The 23,399-nt window shown below is 37.8% G+C and overlaps 1 protein-coding gene across 2 annotated transcripts in view; it reads right to left on the minus strand.

The window, feature by feature from the left end:
- eva1a (eva-1 homolog A, regulator of programmed cell death) overlaps nt 1-23,399 on the minus strand; it is a 68,373-nt gene that overhangs the window by 21,365 nt on the left and 23,609 nt on the right. Inside the window, exons 4-5 of one of the 2 annotated variants that reach the window (XM_005802626.3) lie at nt 21,278-21,430; nt 13,776-13,919 (exon numbers count right to left, since the gene is read on the minus strand). In XM_005802626.3, coding sequence (XP_005802683.2) covers nt 13,776-13,919; nt 21,278-21,430 — 297 coding nt within the window. Of the gene's footprint in view, nt 1-3,662; nt 4,108-13,775; nt 13,920-21,277; nt 21,431-23,399 lie in introns of those variants that run through there. The other variant, XM_023347294.1, reaches the window with a different exon arrangement.

A 23,399-nucleotide genomic window follows, 5' to 3' on the forward strand; every position in this document is an offset into this window, starting at 1 on the left:
TTATATCAGCACAAGACTAAACATACTGGGATTTGTAAATGTAACTACAGAGCATTAAGGTGATGAATTTCTGTACTCTGTGTGGGTGAGCCTCAGTAACCGTCCACTGTCTTACCTCAGTGACTTGAATTCTACCTAAATCTGGACGACATACCTTGCAAATTTTACTGGGAGATAATTTATTGCCTATAGCAATAGAAGTCCCCATAAATCCCCCAATATGGAACCAGTCCAGGCAGTAACCTGGACATCAGAGGAAAGACAAAACCACAGGTGCTTTTTTAGATAGGACAGAAGAAGTCTCTTTGACCTACCAATTGTGGCAGAGCACAAAGAACTGACCAAAGAGGAAAGAAATTCCTATTAAATTACCTTAAAGAGAAGAAGAACCAAAGTAAGTAGCGCAGACCTGTAGCAACTTAATTGTGTGGCTTCTAGCAGCAAACATTAGATGTTGTTTGACAATGGAGAAATACAATAAAATGGTACATGAACTTGCAATGACCAGTCTATCTAAAACCCAACATGTAGATGCATGTTTGTGTTAAAATCATTTTTAGCCTCTCGGTATAGTTATCCCAAAATATTTTCATAAATAGAGTATTTCTTGAAAAGGACAACTGAAGTGTGAAGAAAAAGGTAAGAGGAAGGATGGAAAAAGAAAACATTTCTTAAGGAGAACTGAAGCCTTGAGGAATGCATGCTGGGCTGCAAAAACAGAGAACAGAGAAGGAAAGGATAAAAATGAAGTCAAGGTTAGAGGGGAAAAAATGAAGGGGTCAAAAAGGGTTTTTCTTTCTGTGAGAGAATCGGACCAAAGCTCAGTACAGTGCCAGGTTATATTCAGACAAGACAGAGTAAATGAAGCCACTTGATTAAAAACAGCAAAGAAGGGTGGTAGAAGGTGCAGTAGGGTCTGGGCTCTACTAGGATGAAGAGATGCTCCAACTCTGCTTCCTCTCTGTTTTTAGAACTAAGTCATTGGTCTTATCTAGAGACCAGACCCAAATCCAGATTGATTAGCACAGCACTGTGGAACACAAAGTCACAGAGAAAGAGCTACAAAAGGTTAGACAGAGAATAACAGAAAGATAGAAAAACATGTTCTGTTTGCCTATTAATCATTTTTGCTGCCCTCCCAATCTCTCCCTACATCTACAAAGAGCATGCAAAGTACTAATCTGGAATAACAAACAGAGGCAAACCAACATCCTGAGTTGCTGGTCTAAATCCTGTCTGTGCTGTAAAATGCCTGCCCCACAAATCCTCCCCCTTCCTCTTTTGCTAACACAAACCACACACTAATTCATAAATTACAAACAAAGAGTCCCTTGTGGTTTGGGAGGGTCCAGGCCGACACTGCAAACTGGCACTAAGGGGGAACAGCCGTGCATCAATTAGAAGCAAACCTGACTGGCAGAGAGGGGTAGGTGTGGGTACATGCTTGGAGTAGCAGATTCTCATGCCTTCACCATCTATGTATGGCTTACATTTGTTTGTAGCATGCAATAAAACAGCCAGACCATTTGGAAGCAATATAAACAACTTACCCCCAAACTGCTAAGCAAATATTTTGTGCCCAGCCTACAACACTTCACACTTTATTGGTAGCAAGAAGAAATGCTGAATCTAAAATATTTTAGATCACCTCTTCGCATGCTAATATCACAACTGTTCACAGATGGAGACAAGTTCAAAATCCAGCTCACACCTGACAATAAAATTCAGTAGCGGAGACACAATACTATCCAGATTGTACTAAACACAAGTGTCAATGCAGTCAAAATCTTTGGAGGATAGATTACAAATATGAATCCACTTTCATCTAGATCACCTTTTGTAGTCTGAAGAGAAACTATCCTCATCCTTGAGAATATACATTTTTCTCTGTTCTTTTAGATACATTGAGTCACCACAAGAAGTAACTCCTTTCTAACTCTAAAGTATAAGTCTGAAACACAAATACAACACATTGTCAAGCTTAAAACATGTACTTTAATAATGGGGCCCATAACAGCAGCCCAGGCAAAGTCACAACCTGGGCATCTCCTCAAGGGACACTTTTTATTTTGACAGGAAATATTGTAGCATATAATTGTTGCATGAACTTGTGTCATGAGCTTTATAATTAATACTATAACTGGATATATAGATTCTTCTGGTTGCTATCACACCATATAGTAGTGGAAATGAGAATAGCAAACAAAATAATGAAATAAAGTGACAAAAGTATGGATTTATGTGGTGGAAGCACCATAGGAGCAAAATGGTTGTTTGTCTTTTGGACTTAAGAGTAAGTTCAAATGAAACCGCAATAGTCCTATGACAACATTATGAAGAGATATCAACCTGGATGTAGGACAGCAGTTGCCAGTGGTCTTGCAGTAGTGCCAAAATTAGCAATACACTTAACTGTACACAGAAAATTCATACCAAATGATACATTTTCAAATTCAGATATTATTTTGATTAATTTGTTAGACCTTGTTATAAGTGAAATTGCAATTTTTAACTAAGGAACAGTTAGACACTTAAAATGTACAATTTTGAGCCATAAAAAATAAAGAAATAGTAACACAGGAAAGTGTTACTTCAAACCTTAAGGGCTGCAATCCTGGAATAATACTAATGTCACTATTTTAATAAATAAATCAGTTACCTAAATACTAAATACCCCATTCCTAACATTCTTAAATCAATCAGACAAAAAAGGTATTAATGTGTTGGAAAAACATATTCATAAGTACATTGAACATGTATTGCTTACATTCAATACATTGAACATTTATTACAGAAAAAATATTTATTTATGCTTTAAATGTTCTAATTTTAACTTCACAAACAATATAATTTTGTATTTATTTATTCTTTTTTTCTTCAGTTTTACAATCGGGCTTGTTTAGAAGTCACTATTTCCACTGACAAGTTGTCCAGTTTGGCCTGATGGTTTTTAACAGAAAATTGATTTAGCACATCAACAAAAATAAGCAAAATTGTCAGTTTTTAAAATGATAACTTTATTTCAGATTAAGATTTGAAATACGTTTTTTTTTGTTTTTTTTTTTAGAAGTACTTTAATTAAGCTTCAGTGTTTCTTCACATTTTCAGCCAGTATGTACGGTTTTGAGTCAGCAGTTGGCATTTGCTGTGAACATCTCATTGCCTCTGGTATTTTTATTAAACTCTGGACCCCACGGTTGAGTTAAACTCAAGCTGAATCAGTTCGTTCATTAGGAAAACCTGCTGATCTTCTATAGTCACACTGAAATATGTAAACAAATAGCGTAGCTATCAATGTAACAGTGCAGAGAGATTGCCAGTTTATGTCATGTTCATGTTTGCATGCTGGCAAATTGTTCCTGAATCCACAGTCCATATGAGTATAAGACTTTAAGCTTGCAAATTAGCTTCTGATTATATTTCACAGGAATAGGAAAGCACAATAGGTATAGTAGCAGACATATTCACTTCAAAATTATTTTAGCCATCTGAGATATTCTTTCATTTTGAAATATCCTTTAGAATCAAACATTTTTAAAGTTTAGAGGATAGAAAAAGTTGGTTCAATCTTCACCACCAGCCTTCAACAACTTCAGTTCAAAGACAGACAGAAACAGAGAAATTCAAGAGCGTGTTCAGGCAAAAGGCGAGGGGACACTTACATACACATTGCTGAATGAAAAATCCTCCAGGGTTAACTTCTTTCTCTTCGAGCTTAGGAGACTGCCTGGCCGTTAAAGACCACTCTTCTGCCCCGCCACGAGAGCTGCAACTATCTTAGTCGTAAAAACAAATGCTCACGTGAATAGTCCACTGTGGGTCTGAGCAGAATCAGAGAGAGTGAGCCAAAAAAGGAAACATAAGGAAGGAAGGAGGGAGGATAACAAAGAATAGCCCCTTTAAGAAGGTATGGTCCTTTATGGTGACTCCCCCTTTTTTAGTCAAATAAAGTACAAGGGGAGTTACCTCTTTTTTTCTTCCTCCAAACCAGAGAATAAGGATTCTTCTCTCTTAAGCTCTGCCTTCCTTCCTATTCTCAGCGAGAGCGAAAGTTAAACCCGGCTTTACACAACTGGAATGTGACAGCAGGAGAGAGAGAGCGCGAGAGAGAATGAGCTGGAGAGGCAGGGACAGGGAGAGGGAGACGTGGGACATGTGTAGTGTCCACCTCCACTGCTATGTGAGTGAGCAGTCAAACAGAATTACAAAGGGGAGGGACAGAGCAAGTCATAGAAGGCGAGGGGCTGGTGTGGGTGGGTGTGAGAGTGAGCACGAGACAGACGGAGAGCAAAGAGAAATGTCAGAGTGTTGCTCCGGGAAATGACTTGAGAATTTCATTCAAGTGATCCTGGAAAATGTGGAAGCGGGATGTGTGTGACCTGGAACATGCTGCTAGGAGCTGCACATAATTGAAGACACACTGCAATGGCAGGTTGCAAAGATGAGATATTCCAAGCACAGTATATCTAACTTTTAGGACAAATGTATTATTAGATCTGCAGTAGGCAGACATTTGGGAGAAACATAACCACTCATTTACTCTAATGTTGAGAGGACCATGTTTTCTTCTCAATGTCAGTTGGCGCTGATCTCTGGCTGTTTAGATCCAAGGAAGCACAATGAGGCACAACAAACAATGGCATTTTAGGCATAGAGTATGGTGTGGTAAAGAGAGGACTGTCAGTACATCTCCGTATGTATGAAGCACGACAGCTCCACTTGCCTTTGGACAAAGATGCACAATGCACAGATATAAACTGGACATGATATCAGATATACTGGATGTAAAATAGTCTTTGCAAAACCATAAAACAACTTTTTCTTATTAATTCTAAGCTACAGGGCTATGGCTGTTTTGGTAAGCAGCTCAATAGAACATCATTGTAACCTGGACAGGTTGCCAGTCCATCACAGATTCTAAATACTCTTATAATATATTCTCCAAAAAGGTATTTGACTAATATGGGCTTTTTCTGCAAAGAACATTTGCAAACAATATAACAAGGACTAAGAAGCCAAAGCATTTCAAACAATATTTATCCTAATCATCTGCTTTTACAAGTCAAGTGGATTGTTTCCTTAAACTGTTCAATGTCCATGTTAATATTTTTAAAGTTAAAATAAGCTGCTGTATTGATGACAGAAAAGCTGACCAGTGGAGTTAATTCTTTGTGGGACTCTTTGAAATTGTGTAGAAGTTAACAAACTAAAACACTTTTACAACGCCAAAAATTCCAAAAAATAATTGTTCTTATTTGACTCCTACCCCCAGACAGGCCCTCTCCTCACACACACAAATATTGCTCACTGTCCCATAATCCCCCTCTCTCTCTCTCTCTGCAGTGGATAAGGAGGCCCTCTTCCTCTGCAGGAAGAAAACTGAAACCAGCCACAGACTGGAAAACATTAGTCTGCCCCCTCGGTCTTCTGATTCAACATTCTCCGCATATAAATGAAAACAAGAACGAGTCACAGATTGAAACAGATGTGTGTAGTACTTGGGAAAACAATGCACAGTTGTTGTATTTGACAAATTTGGTCAATATTAGTCCAGATTTGCCTATTTTGCAGTTTGAAAAGCAGTGGCCCATTTGGCAAAAGAAAAAAAAGTCAATTTTTATATGTGCTGAGTAATACATTTGCTTTTACATCCAAGCACACATGTGACTGAGAGAATGTTAACAGATTCTGTCTATTATGTTACCTGTCTAAAGAAGACAAATGGCTTACTGGGTCGAATGCAGAACATTCCTCCACTCTGGAAAGAGCTTCCTATGCAGAGTGCTGGAATGGCTATTTAGACATAAGTGGCTCTGGCTCCAAGCTCAGACTTTAGAGAACTCACCAGTTGTAACAGACATCATTGTTAACATGAAACCTGGCCTTATTATGAGCCATAACAGAGAGAGAATTTATTGCTGAAATAATGGGATGAATAGGAGGATAGAAGGATTTTTTCCCCCTAAAGGCTTTGATGATGTTCACAACATTATAGAGAAAAACAACAGCGGGCAGGAAGTAAAGAAAATCCACCCACAATAATTCCATTAGCATTTAGTCAGATGGAAAATGATGTGATTAATGCCACAAATAAAGACAAAGATGGCCTTGGAACTTTTGGCAGCTTCAAAAAATCTGGGTTATGTTTAGTAATTAAAGAGACAGATTCTGTCAATACTATTTTTGTTAAGAATAAATGTTTTACTTCACACATTTATTATTATTAGTAAGGGGCAGAATATGCTGGGTACATGAACTTAAGTTGCTTTGCTGATGCATGTGACAGGGACTAATTTTAGATACAAAACACTGAATGAACTTTGATTACTCAGATTAGTCAGGCACTTTGTGGTAAAGCAAAACACTTTGGTAGCATTTGAATAGACAGAAAAAAGCACAAAATGAATGGTCACCACCTGTTGATTAAGATACATTTGGATTATTTTTGCTTCAAGTTGCATGAGATATCTGCCAGGGTGAGCAGAAAAAGATCAGAGGTGATAAAACACCTTTTCTACTTCCTGATTTATTTATTTTTATTGAGATTACACTAACTAGGCATTCAGCTTAATGAGAAGCATATGACTACAACACATTCTGTAATGTCAAGTGTGGAAACATTAAAGTCAGGGAGGAATAGTTTGGTGTTACTGAACTGTTCAGACATCAGTTTATGCTGGCAAAGCATAAATTTTACATATCAGCAAAACACGGAAACTCACTTGATGTTCCTCAACCTTATCCACTGACTGTACAGATTGTACTGATTGCCTTATTTATTTATTTATTTTGCTGGACAGCAGACTGTTAAAATTGTGTTAAAATTGCTAGCATCTTTGGTAAAGATATTCAGTTCAAATTTTGACAATCATTTCAATGCACCATAAAAGATAAACAGAATCAGTTTCCATTCATAAATATATAATCATATCAAACCAATAGAAATCAATCATATGGACAAACTTAAATTTGACTCTATTTCGAGTCAATCTCAGTTATAAGACTCTGAGTATTACAACTCAATTAATACTGTCGAAAAAAGTTTTGAAAAGGTTATGCATATGAAGAAGTCCTGCTAACACAATATTTCAAAATCGCTTAAAATATATTTTTATTCTTTATGTTTTCATCATTAAAAATTGTTTTTTTCTTGAGTATGTTTGTTCACTGCAAGAAATAAATTCCCATACAAAGAAAGCAATGCTCCTAACATTGAATAATCTGTTGATTATCAACCCTGACAATCCACAAAATGTATGTGACTAAAAATATTTCTAATTTATATTTTAATTTTATAATATGATCCAAGTGTCTTTAAACCTTGAATTATAAATCCATGATGTTTCCCTCTAGATATACAGTAAAAATTGTTCAACACTCTTCAAAATGGGTAAGACAAATGAACTTGCCTGCATATAGTGTTGATCTTCATAAGTGCTAATCTAGTTACAAGAAAAAATCCACATACAAAAACGATCCTGTATCTACTGTACAGGCAGACAAATGTTTGCAGGATTTGAAGCAACTAGAAGAGTGACAAACAAAGTTGGATGAGGTCTCATGTTTAATGTGCCACCACATATAGCGATGAGTGACAGGGGAAGGGGAAAAAGCTTTCTCAATTTCTGTCGAGTAAGCTTTGTTTTATGAGAATGGAAAGAATTCACAGGGATTCTGCGGCTTCCACATTGAGATGAAGACTATTTTCAACATCTTGGCAATTTTTCTTTGCCCAAAACATGTGGTTAATAAACTAGTGATGCAAGAACATTTTCCAGTCACCTGAGTCTTGAGTTGAGTTATCTTGTGCTAGGCTGGTTCGACATACAAGTCTGGCTACCCCAGTTCCATTTGGAACACAAAAAACTGATTAAAACCTCGCTAAACGGGTTTTAGAGATTAGAGATAAAGAACGGAAAGTCCTCTTCTGACAGATAACTGTGTAAAACGCTGTGTCACATAGCATACACAGATGTGTGTGCAACCATCTGTGTGAACTGTAGATACCTGAAAAAAAAAGCACATGGTTCAGTGAACACACTATAAAACATGTGTGTTTTGGGGTTTATGTTGAAAAAAAATCCAGCTATACTATGAGAGAGAATGATGAGTCCCAGCAGCAGCCACTGTCTGCCTGGCTGGGCAGCAGCTTCATACAACTGCGCCAAAATAAACATCTTCCCCACAGTCTCCTCTGCTGACATGAAATGAATGTGCGCAAGTAGGCGGAGTATTATTGTTAATGGGTGCCTGTGTCTATGTGTCTTGGCTCACTTCTGCAAAACCATTTGTGACTATTCAAACCACAAGTTTCTGAGTTACATCTTTATCTTCCTCCTTTCCCCAGTTGCATATAAGTCATCCCCAAAGCAGCCATATCTAAAGAACCACAGGCTCCAATACCGGGTTTGTCTTCCGCTTAAAAACACTGGCAGTAAACTCAAGGGTCCATCATTCTGCCACTCACTAAATTTTCTTCACAGACAAAAGGAACAGTTAGACAACAAATACTAAAATTATGAAGGAGAAACGTAATTTAATTTATGCTGAAAAATATGTTGATAAGTTTAGCATGCTTTCACTAAAAAGTTCTACTATGACTTGTTTTTGTCTTTCTTAGTTTAATTCAGTGATACTGATATTTGGACCCTGCTTTTTACAGAAATATTTCTTTATTTATTTATTTATTCAAATACATCTACACAATCAGTTCCTGCTGTGTATTAGGAAGAATCCAAAATGACTTACTTTACAAACACACCATTTGATACTGTAGCTAAGATAGCCAAACACACAAAAAAAAAAAAAAACGTTTGTAGATTGCTGATGATCATATGTTAAGGATGATAAATGTTGACGTGTTTCTTCCAATAACGACAATGAGTTTCTGAATAATAACAGTATTAAGTCTTAATGTCAAAATATATAAAAGGGGTTTGAATATTTGAGGATGAAAAATGAGCATCGTGGCCGCTGGCCAGGTGGTGAGCTGGACATATCTGTTCTGGACAGCTAGAGTAAATCTGCCACTGTATGAAGGATTTTATGAAACAACTCCTGCCTTTTTCCTGTGTATTTTCATCCCCTGGACTATTTACAACCAGTAGGTATGCAGCATGTACACCTGTAAAAAAAACAAGGCTGTATTTTTTTGCTCTTGACAAGCACCACAGTCACCTTGTCTACTATGTAATACATCTGGAAAAGATCCCATTGCTCGTAGCTTACAACCTTTTTTGCAGAGGATAAACCATAGACACTGCTGCATGATTTACTTAACTTTTCATGAGTAAAACATCTGACAGTAATGCTTAATAGCACCTTGACAAGCTGTCGCTTTCCAAATACCATAGAGGTATACTTGCTATCTGACAAACATACGGATAAAAAAAAAAGGGTTATAAAAATATGTGCAGTCATAAAAACACAGGCATTTTATATGTTTTTGCACTTTTGCCCAATTTTATTTGTTTTGTATTTAAAGAAATATGTTTGATATAAACTTTAAGGCTTTGTTTTTTTAATAAATGGTACAGACCTACAAAGTTTTACATGACTCAGTGTTAATTCTTTAAAAAACATTGTGAATCGCAGCATTTCTGCCCTAAGATCTGTACAGAACCAGATTAGCATTAGGGAGGTATGATTGAAAGGTCTAAAGAGACCCTCAGTAATAGGTAAGATTTTTCTGCTTTCTGTTTTATATGGTTCAACAGAAATGTGGTAGAGGGATTTCTTGCGTGCTAAAGTGGATGCAGTAGTAAAGGCTTTATGTATAAGTACATACATTATGTTTAAATTACACTTGGCATTTGTTTCCATTCTTCTTCTTTCCATTCGGAGGTTACAAACTCAAGGCTGGAAATTGGTGGGCAACGTAGCGTCCTACAACAGCCCCAAATTGCAAGAAAACCAGCAGAACGCTACAATGAATTAATTTCCTTTTTGGCAACTGAATCAGTTTATTTCAGCTTTCTTTGACTCTCTTCAACAATGTGTGGTATAGCGATCAAAACAGGCTGTGATAGTTTTAGCTATTATTCAACATATAACAGATCTGATATAAAACCTTCTAGGAGAGTTTGGAAGAGCCTCTCCTTCATTTTGATATAAGTTCCAAGGCTTTATTATTTCTTACGGGAGTAAAGTAGGAAATGCCTTCGGGGTAGTGAGACAACCTTAAAACTGAGATTGATTCAGAAAGATGAAGGAGGGATTTTTTTTGTTTACTTTGGGCTCATATGATTAGAATGATTGTTCATAGATCATGTTTAGTTAACTTTAGTTTCAATTTATAGTGACTTTTTGTAGAACAGAGTAGCAGGAATGTCATAATATACAAAGTTATTTCATAGAATAACTAAATAAATAAATGACAATACAGCGCAAAGGTATTAATCAGCCCTCAAATACATTTTTCACATGTCATTGCAGTAGAACCATCCATCCATCCATCCATTTTCTGTTCACCCTTGTCCCTAATGGGGTCGGGAGGGTTGCTGGTGCCCATCTCCAGCTACGTTCCGGGCGAGAGGCGGGGTACACCCTGGACAGGTCGCCAGTCTGTCGCAGGGCTGGCAGTAGAACCACAAAATTAAATGGATTCCTTTTTGGTTTTATGTTATAGATTAACACAAAGTATAATGTGTAATTCTCAGAGGGAACATCATATATGGTTTTAACCAAAGCTGAGGTTTTGGGAGACATACAAAAGCTCTGAGTGTGGGAGAACACCAACACTACAAAAAAGAAAAATGTGAAAAAAGTTCAAGTAGAGATAAATATTTCTGTAAAGCACCTAACCCTTAATATGACCCGAAATATACATTTTACATTGAGCATAAATGCTCTGGCAGGTTCTTACATGTAAGTCTTTATTTTGTTTGTATTGTGTGCTCCGTTCATTAAAAATAATTAGAACATTATTTACTTGCTTGTTTTACAAACAGCAACTTGAATTAGTGGTCAGATTGGATCGAATTTACCACAATGCTTAGAAAAAAAATCTAAGAATAGAAATATGTTATAGCGACAAAAAAGGCTATTTCGCCTTTCAATACGGGTCAACCTTTCAATATATCTAAACATAAGAAAAACGAAACGTCAAAAGGTCGCTTTGTGAAAAACAAGTGTTCCATAGAAGACTCACTTATCCGTCTCAGGTAGCTACAATGAAAGCAAATATTTACTTTGTGCATAATTGTTAGAGTTAAATATTTCTTTTCAACCCTAGTCTCACCAATTATATGGCGTTACATTTGTTCTACTCATAGATACATGTAGCAGTTCTGGGACAAACAAGTCACAGGGACTTCCTCCTGAGGGAGAAAATGTAAATGAAGCCTGGCAGCGGAGGCCGTGCAGTGTGTGTATTCTGCTGGGAGACTGACGGAGAGTTCCAGGTTATTTGCATCTGTGTTATTTCTAAGAAGCGAGTCCATCCCTTGAGCTAAGGGAAGAAGAAGCTGTGAAGCTTCATAAATCACAGGAAGGCTGAGGCTGATAAAGAGTCTTCATCATAAATCAAAATAATACTTGCACGTATTCCCTAATGGAAATACAGCACCTTCCAGTGGTATTTACACACCTTGAATTTTTCACATATTACCTCGTCACAACTGTGTTGTCTTCAAAATTGAACACAAAGACCAACACAAAGTAGATAGACAAACACAAAGTACCCTATAATTGTGACCAGAAAGCCGTAACAGTAGATAAAATGTTCTGAAGCATTATTGTTCCAACTTTGCAGATCCGACTACTGGAAGTTTTGTACAGTGCCTCAATCTCAGTCAGACTGGATGGAGAGCACCTGTGAACATCAATTTTCCAATCTTGACACAGCTTCTCAATTATATTACGGTCTGGATTTTTAATGATTTTTAATTATAATAAGAAAGTCCCAGATCTGGGACTGGTAAGATCTGGGATTATAATGCATACTATTCTTTAGAATGCATTTTAAAGAATAGCATTCTTTATAATGCATTTATATTTGTTCACCAAATTTTCCTAACAAATCACTGAGCCTTTCATAGAATAACTCAGATAAAAACATGCAGCCAAACTCAAACTTTTATAAGGCAGTTGCCTGCACAGGGTTTTATTTACAGGTATTTGAGAAAAGCAGGTTGGACACACATTTTTGTCACTCTCTTCATATTAATTTTCTTTTTTTAACTGAAAAGCATATATCCTTTTAATTTGATTTCATAAATTTTCACAAGGAAACTTTAAATGTTCAGGGCAATAAATATTTATGCAAATAACGGCGTGCATTGGCACGCAAACCCTTCATGGTGATTTGATTTTCCTGGCATACTTCAAAATGTCATGCAACCTTTTTGATGTAAATATGTGTGCAAACAATAACTGTTAAACACAAAGTTCCCTTTTCAGATCATTGAAGCTACTAGAAATTACTCACAAATGATAAATTTTATTCACCTCTCCCAAGGAACAAGATGAAAAGACACAAACATGAATGCAAATCGTTGCAAACGAGGGGTGGACTGCCAGTCTCCATGCGTTGCCCCTTCACTCAACCACCAATGAAAGAGGATCCCCCTTAATTACCACGTTGCCTGAGCCCAGAGCCACCAGCGACTTCATATACATGGCGGGTCTACTCACAATCAAACATCTCCCTCTTGAACCGCAAACCCCCAGCCTCCTCTCAACAAGCTGCACATTTACAGACGCAACAATCCTAACCGCTGTAAAGATAGCATGCTAACATCTCATATCCTTCCCCTTTTGGCCCTGTCTATAAGACTTTTACACAGGCACTCATTTAGAAACTGCAGCACCGGAGCTGTTAAGGTTGACTGTTGAGTTATCAGTGAAGGATAAGGGAGGTCAGACAGAGATTTGGGCCAAATGACTGCGTAAACACAGCTGAACAGTCTGTGTATTTTTGTCTGCAGTGGGAGGTTGTCATCGAGACAAAGGCTGCATGGATTTCTTGAATGATTGTTGATGATATTTAGTGATTAGTGACGAATGGGAGGGGGTCTTGAAAACCAGACAGCACACCAAAATCTAGAAGCAGAACTTTGGGACGCAGGATGATTAATTACATCGAACTGATTGAGAAGGAAGAAGAATTACTGCAAATGCAATCCACACAGATAAACTTGCAAACCAAATGAGTGCATAATAGGCTTTTTCAAGCCCAAAGGGAACAGTGAAAAATGAAATAAAAGGCAGTCCTTAAAATTAGAACTCAAAAATGCCACTGACATGCCAAGCCTTGGAGCTGGATTCATCTAATTTGGGGTTTCTGAGGCTAATGTTCTTGTGGATTTGAAAAGCTCCACGTCATGGCGCTCACTGATCGATTCATGGTGCTTCAGGCGCCTCTGTGAGTGTGTGCGTGACCTTTTGAGCATACCACCAAACGTGTGGTTAATGAATTACATTCTTGACAGTTCAGGATTAACCCGAGGGTATGGAACAGATAAAAGACGGAACTCCTTATCTTTTTATCTCGTCCACAGATGTAAAGCTAAAACAGGAATAAGGAAGAAAGGAAAACTGCCCCAACTGTGAGAAAACATGTCTCAATCACAAAGAAAGAAAGAAAACTCTTTTCTTTGAAAAGCCATATGTAGTTTGAATTTTTGTGTTTCAAAAGCTGTGACCTTTTATTTTGGGGTGTATTTTAGAGGCAAAGAAAAAAAAAAGAAAATTAACAGAAAAATGCACATTTTATAAGTGAGCAAGTATTACCCCCTAGTGGCAGGAACATAAAATCTGATGAGTGTTTGGCTCACCACATGTATAGATGACACTGAGGTACTTCTTGGTGCCGGCGTAGCATGGATCTCCAAATTCTCTGGTGGAGGCTTGGACCCGACAGCTCTTCTTTCCCTGGCAGCGGGCTGTAAGAACCTGGAGGGCCTTCGCTGCCTGGCAATCTGGGGGAAAAACAGGAAAGAATGTTTGTTTTAAGCGAACCAGCCTGTTTAAACTGAAGGAAATTAGTTACTCTCATTTATGGCAGAACAATTATAAAGAAGAGTTTACATAATTAGATAAAAAAGACTTGATTGCTTTCTCCAAAAGACCAAAGTAACCAAACTTACATTCTGCACAAATGGATACCTATAGTGCTTGAAAGCAATGGCAGTATGTTCTTCAAAAAGAAAAAAAGAAAAAAACTCTTGTTATGACACTAAAGAATGAAATATAACTTTGTTGCTCAAGTTCTGACTAAACTTAAAACACAAAAAACTGGGTTTTATGAGCTGCAGTTTTTGAAGATCAATGTAAGTTTTTTTTTTACATTTTCAAATGAATTATCTTTTCATTCTCTGTAAGCCAATAAAATCTCCTCCATTTTTATACATAAAAGGAAAAATAAATATATATATATAATAAATGCAGATAACCAAATAATAAAGACACATAGGTATTGTTTAGATAGTGCTATACATACATCATATTAAATGTGCCTTGAAGAAATGTGATTTTAAGGAGGAATAAAATTAATAGATAATTTGACTCATATCTTAAAGGACTTGCTTAAATCATTTACAGACATCTTAGTGTAGTAGAACAGTACTAAAAACTTTATAACAGATATTTAATTTTTTTTAAAGTCAAACTCACATATAGATTTAGTAAATGCAGAAAGATATAGTTTTATGTGGATTTATCTTTAAAGCTACATGATTCAAATTCTTCTTAAATTAAAATTTGATATAAATCTTAGCAAAATAACTTGATCTGAAACCACTGCAGAATCTATGGAGCATTGCCAAGAAGGGAGTAAGAGACAGGAGAACCAATGTCATCTCCTTGCCACTCTGATGTGTATCAGATAGAAATGTACGTTTAATCAAAAAAAAGTAAGCTTTTGAAATTCTTCACTTATAATAAAGGTCAACTGCATTCAGAGTTATAAACTCCTACTTCATATTCAGTCGTTACAATAATAGAACAAGAAAAAATAAAACAGTCATTCACCTTCAGTAATCTTTACTAGTGCACTAGCACATCAACTACAGCAGCTCTAGGTATAAACAAACACACTCAAACCCTTTCCTCACTCAGCTCGCACTACATTGATGTGTGTGTCCACATCAGAAAGCTTCCAAGAGCCCTAAATTGTCCAAAGGACACATGATCCAGCATCTGTGTGTGCTTGTGCGAGGAGACGAGGCAAAGGAATGGATGGATGGGTCTCTCATACATCATCACTAAGCACCTGCCATCTCCTTGTGAACCTCTCATCTGCAGCTCTCATCAACAGGGAAGCGTGACTGCGAAGATTAGGTCGACATGAGCTCAAAAGGTGTTCACCTCGAAGCCGGCTAACTGTCCGTTTATCTAGCACAGTGCTAGATAAATGAACAAAATTGTCTTTTCATACATCCAATTGTGATTTACTGAAGCACCCCCAGTGGATTTTTTGTGTTCTTCATTTCTTAATACAAACGGTGATAAAGTAGCACAAAAGCGCATCAATACAGATAAAGTCAGAACAAACTCCTGCTGTGTGTCTAATGGGAGCGTGAATGGTTCCTGGTTTCGCATGGATGCCTCTCGGGCCTCCATGGTTCAACTAAACCCCTTAAAACAACAGGAGGAAACGAGCCTTTGAAAGTGGACACTTGGCTGTCTCACTGTCTCCCCTGGTGGGCCTTAAACAGAGGATAAAAAAAAGCCAAAGGTAAAGAGAAAAGGCTGGTTAAAACTCGGCTCACACGTCAACGGCCCATAACAAATTACAGTGAAGGTCAGAGGTCAAATGTCACAGTCAGGAAGACTGCAAGGGCAATCTTGTAGATATGTATAGTGTCATATAGGGATTTTTTTAAACTGCCTTTAACTATGCTATTCTGATTTATAACCAAGAAAAAGAACAACTTAAACCACATTAATGGAAGCTAGAATTGTGTGTAATAAACTAATGTAATAACAAGTCATAATTTGTGCATTAAATGAAGCAAGCTGGCACCCTGTGGGAACCAGAAAGGAGCTCCAGAAACAAGCTGTTCACCTCAGTTGTTACAGATTTCCCATCGTCACCTCAAACACACAGACTCACTTGCTCGTTTGCAAGCAACACTGTGGGTATGTTTTAGATGAGGAAATTACATTATAAAATAATATAAAGCTAAAAAAAAAGTTGATTGTGTGTAATACCCCACCCTTTTAAAATGATTCTGTTGAATCATAATTCAAAAACAACATCTGATTTTCACTGGTTAATTTTAAGTAAGTTTTTGTTTATTACTTTTGTTCATTGCAAGTATTTCATTGTGGGCTTTTCGGTCATTGAAGGAGGTTTGCTAACAATTTTGTCCATGTGTGCACTTCCAATCACTCTGGAGTTTGACAGGGTGCACTACTCTCTAACACCTAAACCAAAATTAGGGAAATGACTAGACATGAACCTTATAATTCAAGATTTCTCTGTAGGTGATCATGCATATGTAAAAACACAATGTTTATGCTGCTGTTATTTGGTCCAACTTTAATGAACATGTCTACGATGACCTTAAACAAGCCCTTTTTTCCTCCAAAAGGGCTTGTTTAAGCTGGTATGCTACATTGAAAACATCCTCCCTGATGAGAGAGTTTGCTCTGACTGACAGCTCCCCATTAGCTGAAGCTTTGATTCTCTTCCTGGTGATTAGTGAGGCACAGGGCTCACCGAACACCAGCGGGTCTGCGGGGTTCAGAAAATGACGAAGACGTTGAGGAGTACGAGGGCAGAGAAACATGTGTGCTTTGTCTTCTACCACAGTCACACGCACACCCCATCACACACACACACCCCGTCACACGCACACACACGCACAGAGTGATTAGTTTAAAAGGGTCTGTCCTGCAGTCTCTCATTAGTGGTATTTACATAGATTGACAAGGATACAGCATTAAGCAGTCTTTCTCTTTTTATGCACACATGCAAACACAAGAAGGCAACTAGTGACCTCTAACCTTTACCCCTAACAATTTCCCAAGATTGTGCTACCACCATTTTATTCTCAAAACAAAATAAGGACAGAACCCTTGTACAGGTAAAGAAGGTCAAAAGCCAAGACAGGCAGAGGAGTTTCCAGGCAAACAGACCCCTTTACACTCACCTACTTTTAAATCAAGCAAGAGTCACATGCAAAACAATATTTTTTGTACTCAGATGTTACTGATTGCATCTACTACTAGAGTGAAATAACAAATCAGTTACAGCTCCATTTTATATTCTCCCAGTTTCTGTTGCTATGATACCCTGTACCAGCAGTTATCATAGTTTACACCTTTAGCCACATCACTCAACAAATGGAAACTTTTACCTTTCCACCTTATGTTACAAGTATCAATGCTGGATTGTGTACAATCTTCCCCCACCTTGTTCTTGTTTTAACATGCTCCCATTTTTCAGATGATAACACACCAGAACAATAACATATCAAATACAATCTGGTGTACTGACGCTTAACGTTGCTTTCACTTTGGAAAGGTATATACTGGTATATTTTTTTAGGATGGCTGTGAGTTATACCTGCTTTCTGTTCAATAAAACAGTCTCCTAACTCATACAGTGAGGAAACAGATATACAAACACACATGCTCATATCAGTATATCCACAGCAACTTCCAAAACACTCCTGTTTTTTCCACCCACACACACCTTTCCTGGAATTTAAAAACAATGGCCGGAGAAGCCTGTCATACATCCCCATCTCCTCTTTCACTCTGACTCACCTGCTTTCCACTACACACAGTGCTGCTTTAAAGGGAGGCTCAAAGTGAGCATTTATGAAATTGCCTTTAACAATCTAACATATGGACACAAACTCACCACCCCATTTTATGAGTTAATCAATTTTGCCTCTAAGGGGTTATAGTTGTGGTCCAGACTGAACAAAGTGTCAAAAGTATTCTTTAGAGCTTTTGGTCCATATTGACATGATCATTCCATGTGTTTGCTGCAGATTTGTTTACTGCATGTCCATGATGTAAATATCCTCTTCCACCACATCTCAAGCTTGCTCAACTGGGTTCAGAACTGGTAACTGTGGAAAACATTGGAGTACAGTCAACTCATTGTCCAGTTCCACTAACTGGCTTGAGATGATTTCTGGGACAAGTTTCATTAACTTGCTGGGTGCATACATCAGCAGATAGGTACATTGTGGTTCTAAAGAAATTAACATAATCAGCACAGTACACCCACTCATGTCCATAAGTGAAAGAAAAACAGTCACACAATAGTGTGATGGGGTTATAGTATGAAAAAGTTTGAATCATCAACAACTAAATCATCCCCTAGATGTTCTTCATTTGCTTTCTATTTGTCATTGTCAGAACAGTAAAGTCATACGACAACAGATATCACTTTTAAATTTTCACCAAATTCACCTTTAAGAATTTTTTTCATCTTAAAAGTAACTGCGCTTGTCTGAGAGACCAATAAGCCTGGGTTTAAATATTTTAAATATTTTCTTTGAAGCAGACTCAAAAGTGAAAGCACAATGGTCTCCCCAAAGAGAGGGGAAAAAATGTTTGAAATCCTGCATGCCAAGCATGGGGGCCTATTTAGATGTCAAGAGGTGTGTGTGATGTTAATGTGGCAGATGAGAGAGGAGAGCTGAGGCAAGCCCCTTTACTTTGAGGATTCTCCTTCACCACCAAAAGTTGCCAGTGCCCCCCTTTCCCCCCTCCCCAAAAACCAAGAAAAAAAGATGGGATCAAAGAGGCTTTAGTTATGTGAGCTTGCTTCATGTACCTGCTTGCATCTTTATCTTTAACATTTTTCAGGGCTTTAGATTTAACAAGCGACCAGATGTATGATCTAAAAGCAGTAAATTGCAGTCAATGTACACACTTCAAGCACAGCGCCTTGCAAAAATATTCATACTCCTTTGAACTTTTCCACATTTTGTCATGTGGGTGGAGGTGGAATAAATTGTCAGCAGGACCACTATTAGTCATGCATTCACAAACCAAGAATAAAGCAGGGTGAAAAATGGTGGTGGTAACCTCATGCGACAGGAAGTTGGTCAGTGTTCATGGGAAGATGGATGGTGCACAACACAGCCTCTAGTTTACTTGATCAAACAGAATAACGACCCAAACATGCAATCAGAGCAAGAATAAAAGGTACCCTAGTCACAGTTCAGACCTGATTTAAGTTGAGAATTTGTGGCAAGAACTTGAAATCATTTTCTATGTCTCCATGCAGAATAAACTGTACACCTGGGCAGGTGCAGACATAGTGTGAACTCACCTCAGGCAACAATAAACGTACTAGGTCCATGTACTTTGGGAGACAATCCTAGCTCTGCTGTTGGCACATATTTACATATGTAAAAATTACTGTGGGTAAAAAATAAACTTATGAAATCATTTAGACTTACAAGAGGTACCATGCCACTTTGTGATTTAGAAAGAATTAATACTGCGTAAATAGGCTGTCACTTCAGGCAGCCTTATTTCCTGTTCCAGGTGACATGGCAGCCACATCAAAGGCAGAGATGACAGGGGAAGTCCCACTACAGTACCACAAGTCTTTTTGAAACAGCCTCCGGAGATGGTTATGGATGGCTTGATTTCACAATCACACACGCACAGTGACTCAGTGTTAGAGAAATACCTGGGCCTACCTCTGCTCTATTGTGATTAGATTTTTCAATGTTGGGAGCTACCGTATTTGGGTCTGAACTTGAAACCAAATCCTTGGGCGCCTAAACTCACCTGCTACCTGTTGCACATTTTCGGTCCACCTGTATGAGGACCCCTTCAATGCAGCTATCAGTGCTCGTGTATATACAAAAGGACATAGATACATGTACACATTCCCACACAAAGCTGTTCTGTACATTTGTCTATGATGACTCAGTGAATGATGCCTTTGTCAGGCTGTCAACACTGAGCTGAGACCTTTGTCAAAAACTTATTATGTTAACCCCTACATCTAAAAATGGCCCCCAGCTTTCAGATCAAGAGAAATGTAAAAAAAACAGGTGCATCCACAGTAAAATCCTCTGTCATTATTTCCTCCAGTGCAATGACAAAATAAAGGTGGAGCAAAGTAAATTAGCTAGTTAGCAATGCGGCTTTGGGCCAATGCCACAGTAGCTGCACTAATACTCAGAGTAGGTCCCAGATTAGAGTAATTAACATTCCTCTATAACAAGGACAAGTGTACATCTGGAGATCCCAAGTGCTCAGATGCGCACATCCACTACACAGTCTTGCATGTAAGGGAATTCAATATGTCCCCTTTTCTACAGGCCAGAATGTGCACTTTGGATGACATTTGATCTGCATTCCACCCCAGTCCTCTGGCAGTGTTTGCATGTTTGACTGCGTCTTTCGTCATTCACCCTGAGAGATGTTTTTATTTATCTGAAAATGCTTTCAAAACAAGTGTATAAAATGCAAAAGTGGTATATTGTGTCAAAAGTTATTTTTAATTACCCAGAAATTGTAGGGCAGGTATAAACAGGTTTAAATAGCTGGTGTAGGCTGTTTCCTCAAGATCATTTGAAGCTAGTGGCATCATAGGAAATTATGAGGCCTTAAGAAACCACAAAAACCCCATTCAGGAAATATCTTCTTAGTTGAAAGAAGTTAATGAAGGGAATATTCAACAGTCACTTTGTTTGTAGTTAAAAGAAGTTCTGATGTGTTAAATTCATTGAAATTATTGGATTTTCCATTTACGAATGATGTTTTGTACACAAGGCTGTCAAAAGATGCTATTGGTAATTCCCAAAACATTAACATTTATGAGTAAAAAGAAAACATCTACGACAAAATAAGCTGGGCAGTTATGGAAATCGAAGGACATACATCCTTTACTATTCACAGCTTGTCTCTTCGTGTGTTTATTTCTCCCATGATCTCAAATTAATCCAAAAGTGATGTTGTGAAGAAAGAGAGTCACCACTCTACTAAACTGTACAAATACTGCACAAATATTGCACTTTTATATTAATATAAATTAAGACTTGTTTAGTCTTATGGTAGAGTAACTGAATTTTAAAACTCTGTAGGACTAGTTGAGACCACAGCAGCAAGAATCTTATATTTATTCTCCAGATGTGTTTGGTTTACACAACAAAACTTGATATTTGACATAAAGACTAGCAATGAACAAATCTGCAACAAAAAAGCAGTTCTATCAACAGAACCTCATGTTAGCACTGTGTGCTGAATGACATCCACCAAAAGCTTTGCCATCCATTAGTGTGAAAAGAGAATTACCAAATAGCCTTAATCATGGTGCATCGTGAAAGCTGACACTGACAATGTGACTCACCTACTGATGGGGGCCTCCTGTAGTGAGGGGGGCACTCCAGTGTGCCTTGTTGAGTTCGACCAAACATGGCGGAGTAAACAGAAATCTGCATGCCCTGTTTGCAGTTGAGCCTCATCTGCTCCTCCTCACAGACAACCTTACTTTTATACTCATCTGTGGACAGGGAGAAGAAATAATTACACAAACTTTCACAACTTTATTAATGTTTCAGTTATCATTAAGATCTCCTAAAATTTCCAAAAACAATAAAACGCTACACAAATTAAGTTTCATAGGTGAAGGATAGGTTCTGGTAACAGGAAACAGAATTTTATTCCTTGCGAACAATGACGTGTAGTGGGAAATTAATGAGTTAACGTGCAGAGCCATGCAGAGGAATTCCTCAGACACACCCAGCTAAAGTGACCTGTGACAGCAAGGAGCAGATCCACTGGCCTTGAAATGAAAACACAACGGCAGCCCCTTCTCCGTCCATGTGGGGAGTGGAACAGGAATGTCGGCTAAAGACAGCAGACAAAACGGACAGGATATTTCCTGGTGATGGATTCACTCTTGCTTTCTCTCCCTCTCTGTTTTTCTTCACTTGAGGTGCCCTCCATCCAACTTTCCTTTCAGAAGCAGTGACACCTGCCTGTCTCACCTCACAAACGCCCCATGTGGCCTTTCTTTCTTCCGCACAGAAGCCATTGGTTAAGTGACACCGAACAAAGAGCTGTTGATTGGCCCCGGCGTCCGGTGCAGAAAGAAAAAGTGGGGGGACCAGAAGGATCAGTGGATTATTGCTCACTTGTGGTCACTCTAGCGAGAAGTTTTACACAGCTCAGTGCAGCTTGGCTCAGCACAGCTCTTAGATTTGAATGGATGCTAAAATCTGGGTGGGATTACTGCACTGTTGAAGCTCACCTCTGAAGTGATACTCTTTACTTGCTGGCTCACAGGAAGGAAGGCAAAGGATAATGGTAGAAAACGCAAAGACTTTTTCTTTAAAGGTAAAAGAAGAGATCACAACAGATACAGAAAGATTACATTATAGGGAAATTAACTGATGAAAAGGAGGCTCCTCTACTGCTTTAGCAACCCCTTTTCTCATTTGTCCCTATCTTCAACTATCAACTATCTTCAATATTATTGAGATTTTAGATGATAGGTCAACACAAACTGATGCATAATTCTGAAGTAGATGGAAAAAAAAACATGTATGGTTTTCAAAATTCTAAAGTCTATAAAAAGTAGCATCTATTCAGCACTTCTGAGTCAATACTTTGTAAAACCAGTGTTTTGGGATATGCCTAGCTTTGAACATCTAGAGACACATTTTACTTTCCATTGTTACTTGCAAAATACCTCAAACTTGGTCAGGTTGGATGAACAGTGTTGCCGCAAATTAGATATACATCTGGACTTTGACAAGGCCATTTTGACACCTGAACTTGCTTTAATATAAACCACGCCATTTAATTTCCAACTTGCCTTGCAGAAAGGTGAACCTTTATCATAGTCTCACATCATTTTAAGCTTCTAATAGAATCCTCTAACAGGATTTCAAATTGCCAAGTTTCATTCATGTTCCCTCTAACTTTGACTATCACCACAGCATGTTACATGTGGCCAGTTTGATGTGAAAAGTCATGTTTTATGTAACTCATAGCCACAATTTCTGCTATATCTTTAAAAGTCATAAAAAGCAGTAGATGTCATTTTTATTTTTACTTGTATTTTGCAGATATTTCACTGCAGAGATTAAATTGACAGTTGTCTATTCAACTAATTGTTGTCCTGTATGTATAACTTCTATATATTCATTAAAACTGGTTGTTCATGAAAACATAACCCTAATTTGTACTAACCAAACATATCATCTATCATCTTTTGCTTAAAGAAGATCAGGTAACAGAGGTGACAGGTTCTGGAGGGAAACCCCAGATACTGCTTTCCCCAGCAACACCTACTAGCTCTCTTTGGAGGAATGCAAATGGTTCCCAGGCCAGACGGGTTGTATATGGTTGCACTGGATTTTATTTAAGGGTAGTATTGTATATGGAGCTGAATTCAAATGCATGCCCCATTTTTATTTATTTATTTTTTAATCAATAAAAACTTTGTAAACTTTACATATTTTCCC

This window comes from Xiphophorus maculatus, chromosome 15, assembly GCF_002775205.1.
Source record: "Xiphophorus maculatus strain JP 163 A chromosome 15, X_maculatus-5.0-male, whole genome shotgun sequence".
Classification (NCBI taxonomy): Eukaryota; Metazoa; Chordata; class Actinopteri; order Cyprinodontiformes; family Poeciliidae; genus Xiphophorus; species Xiphophorus maculatus.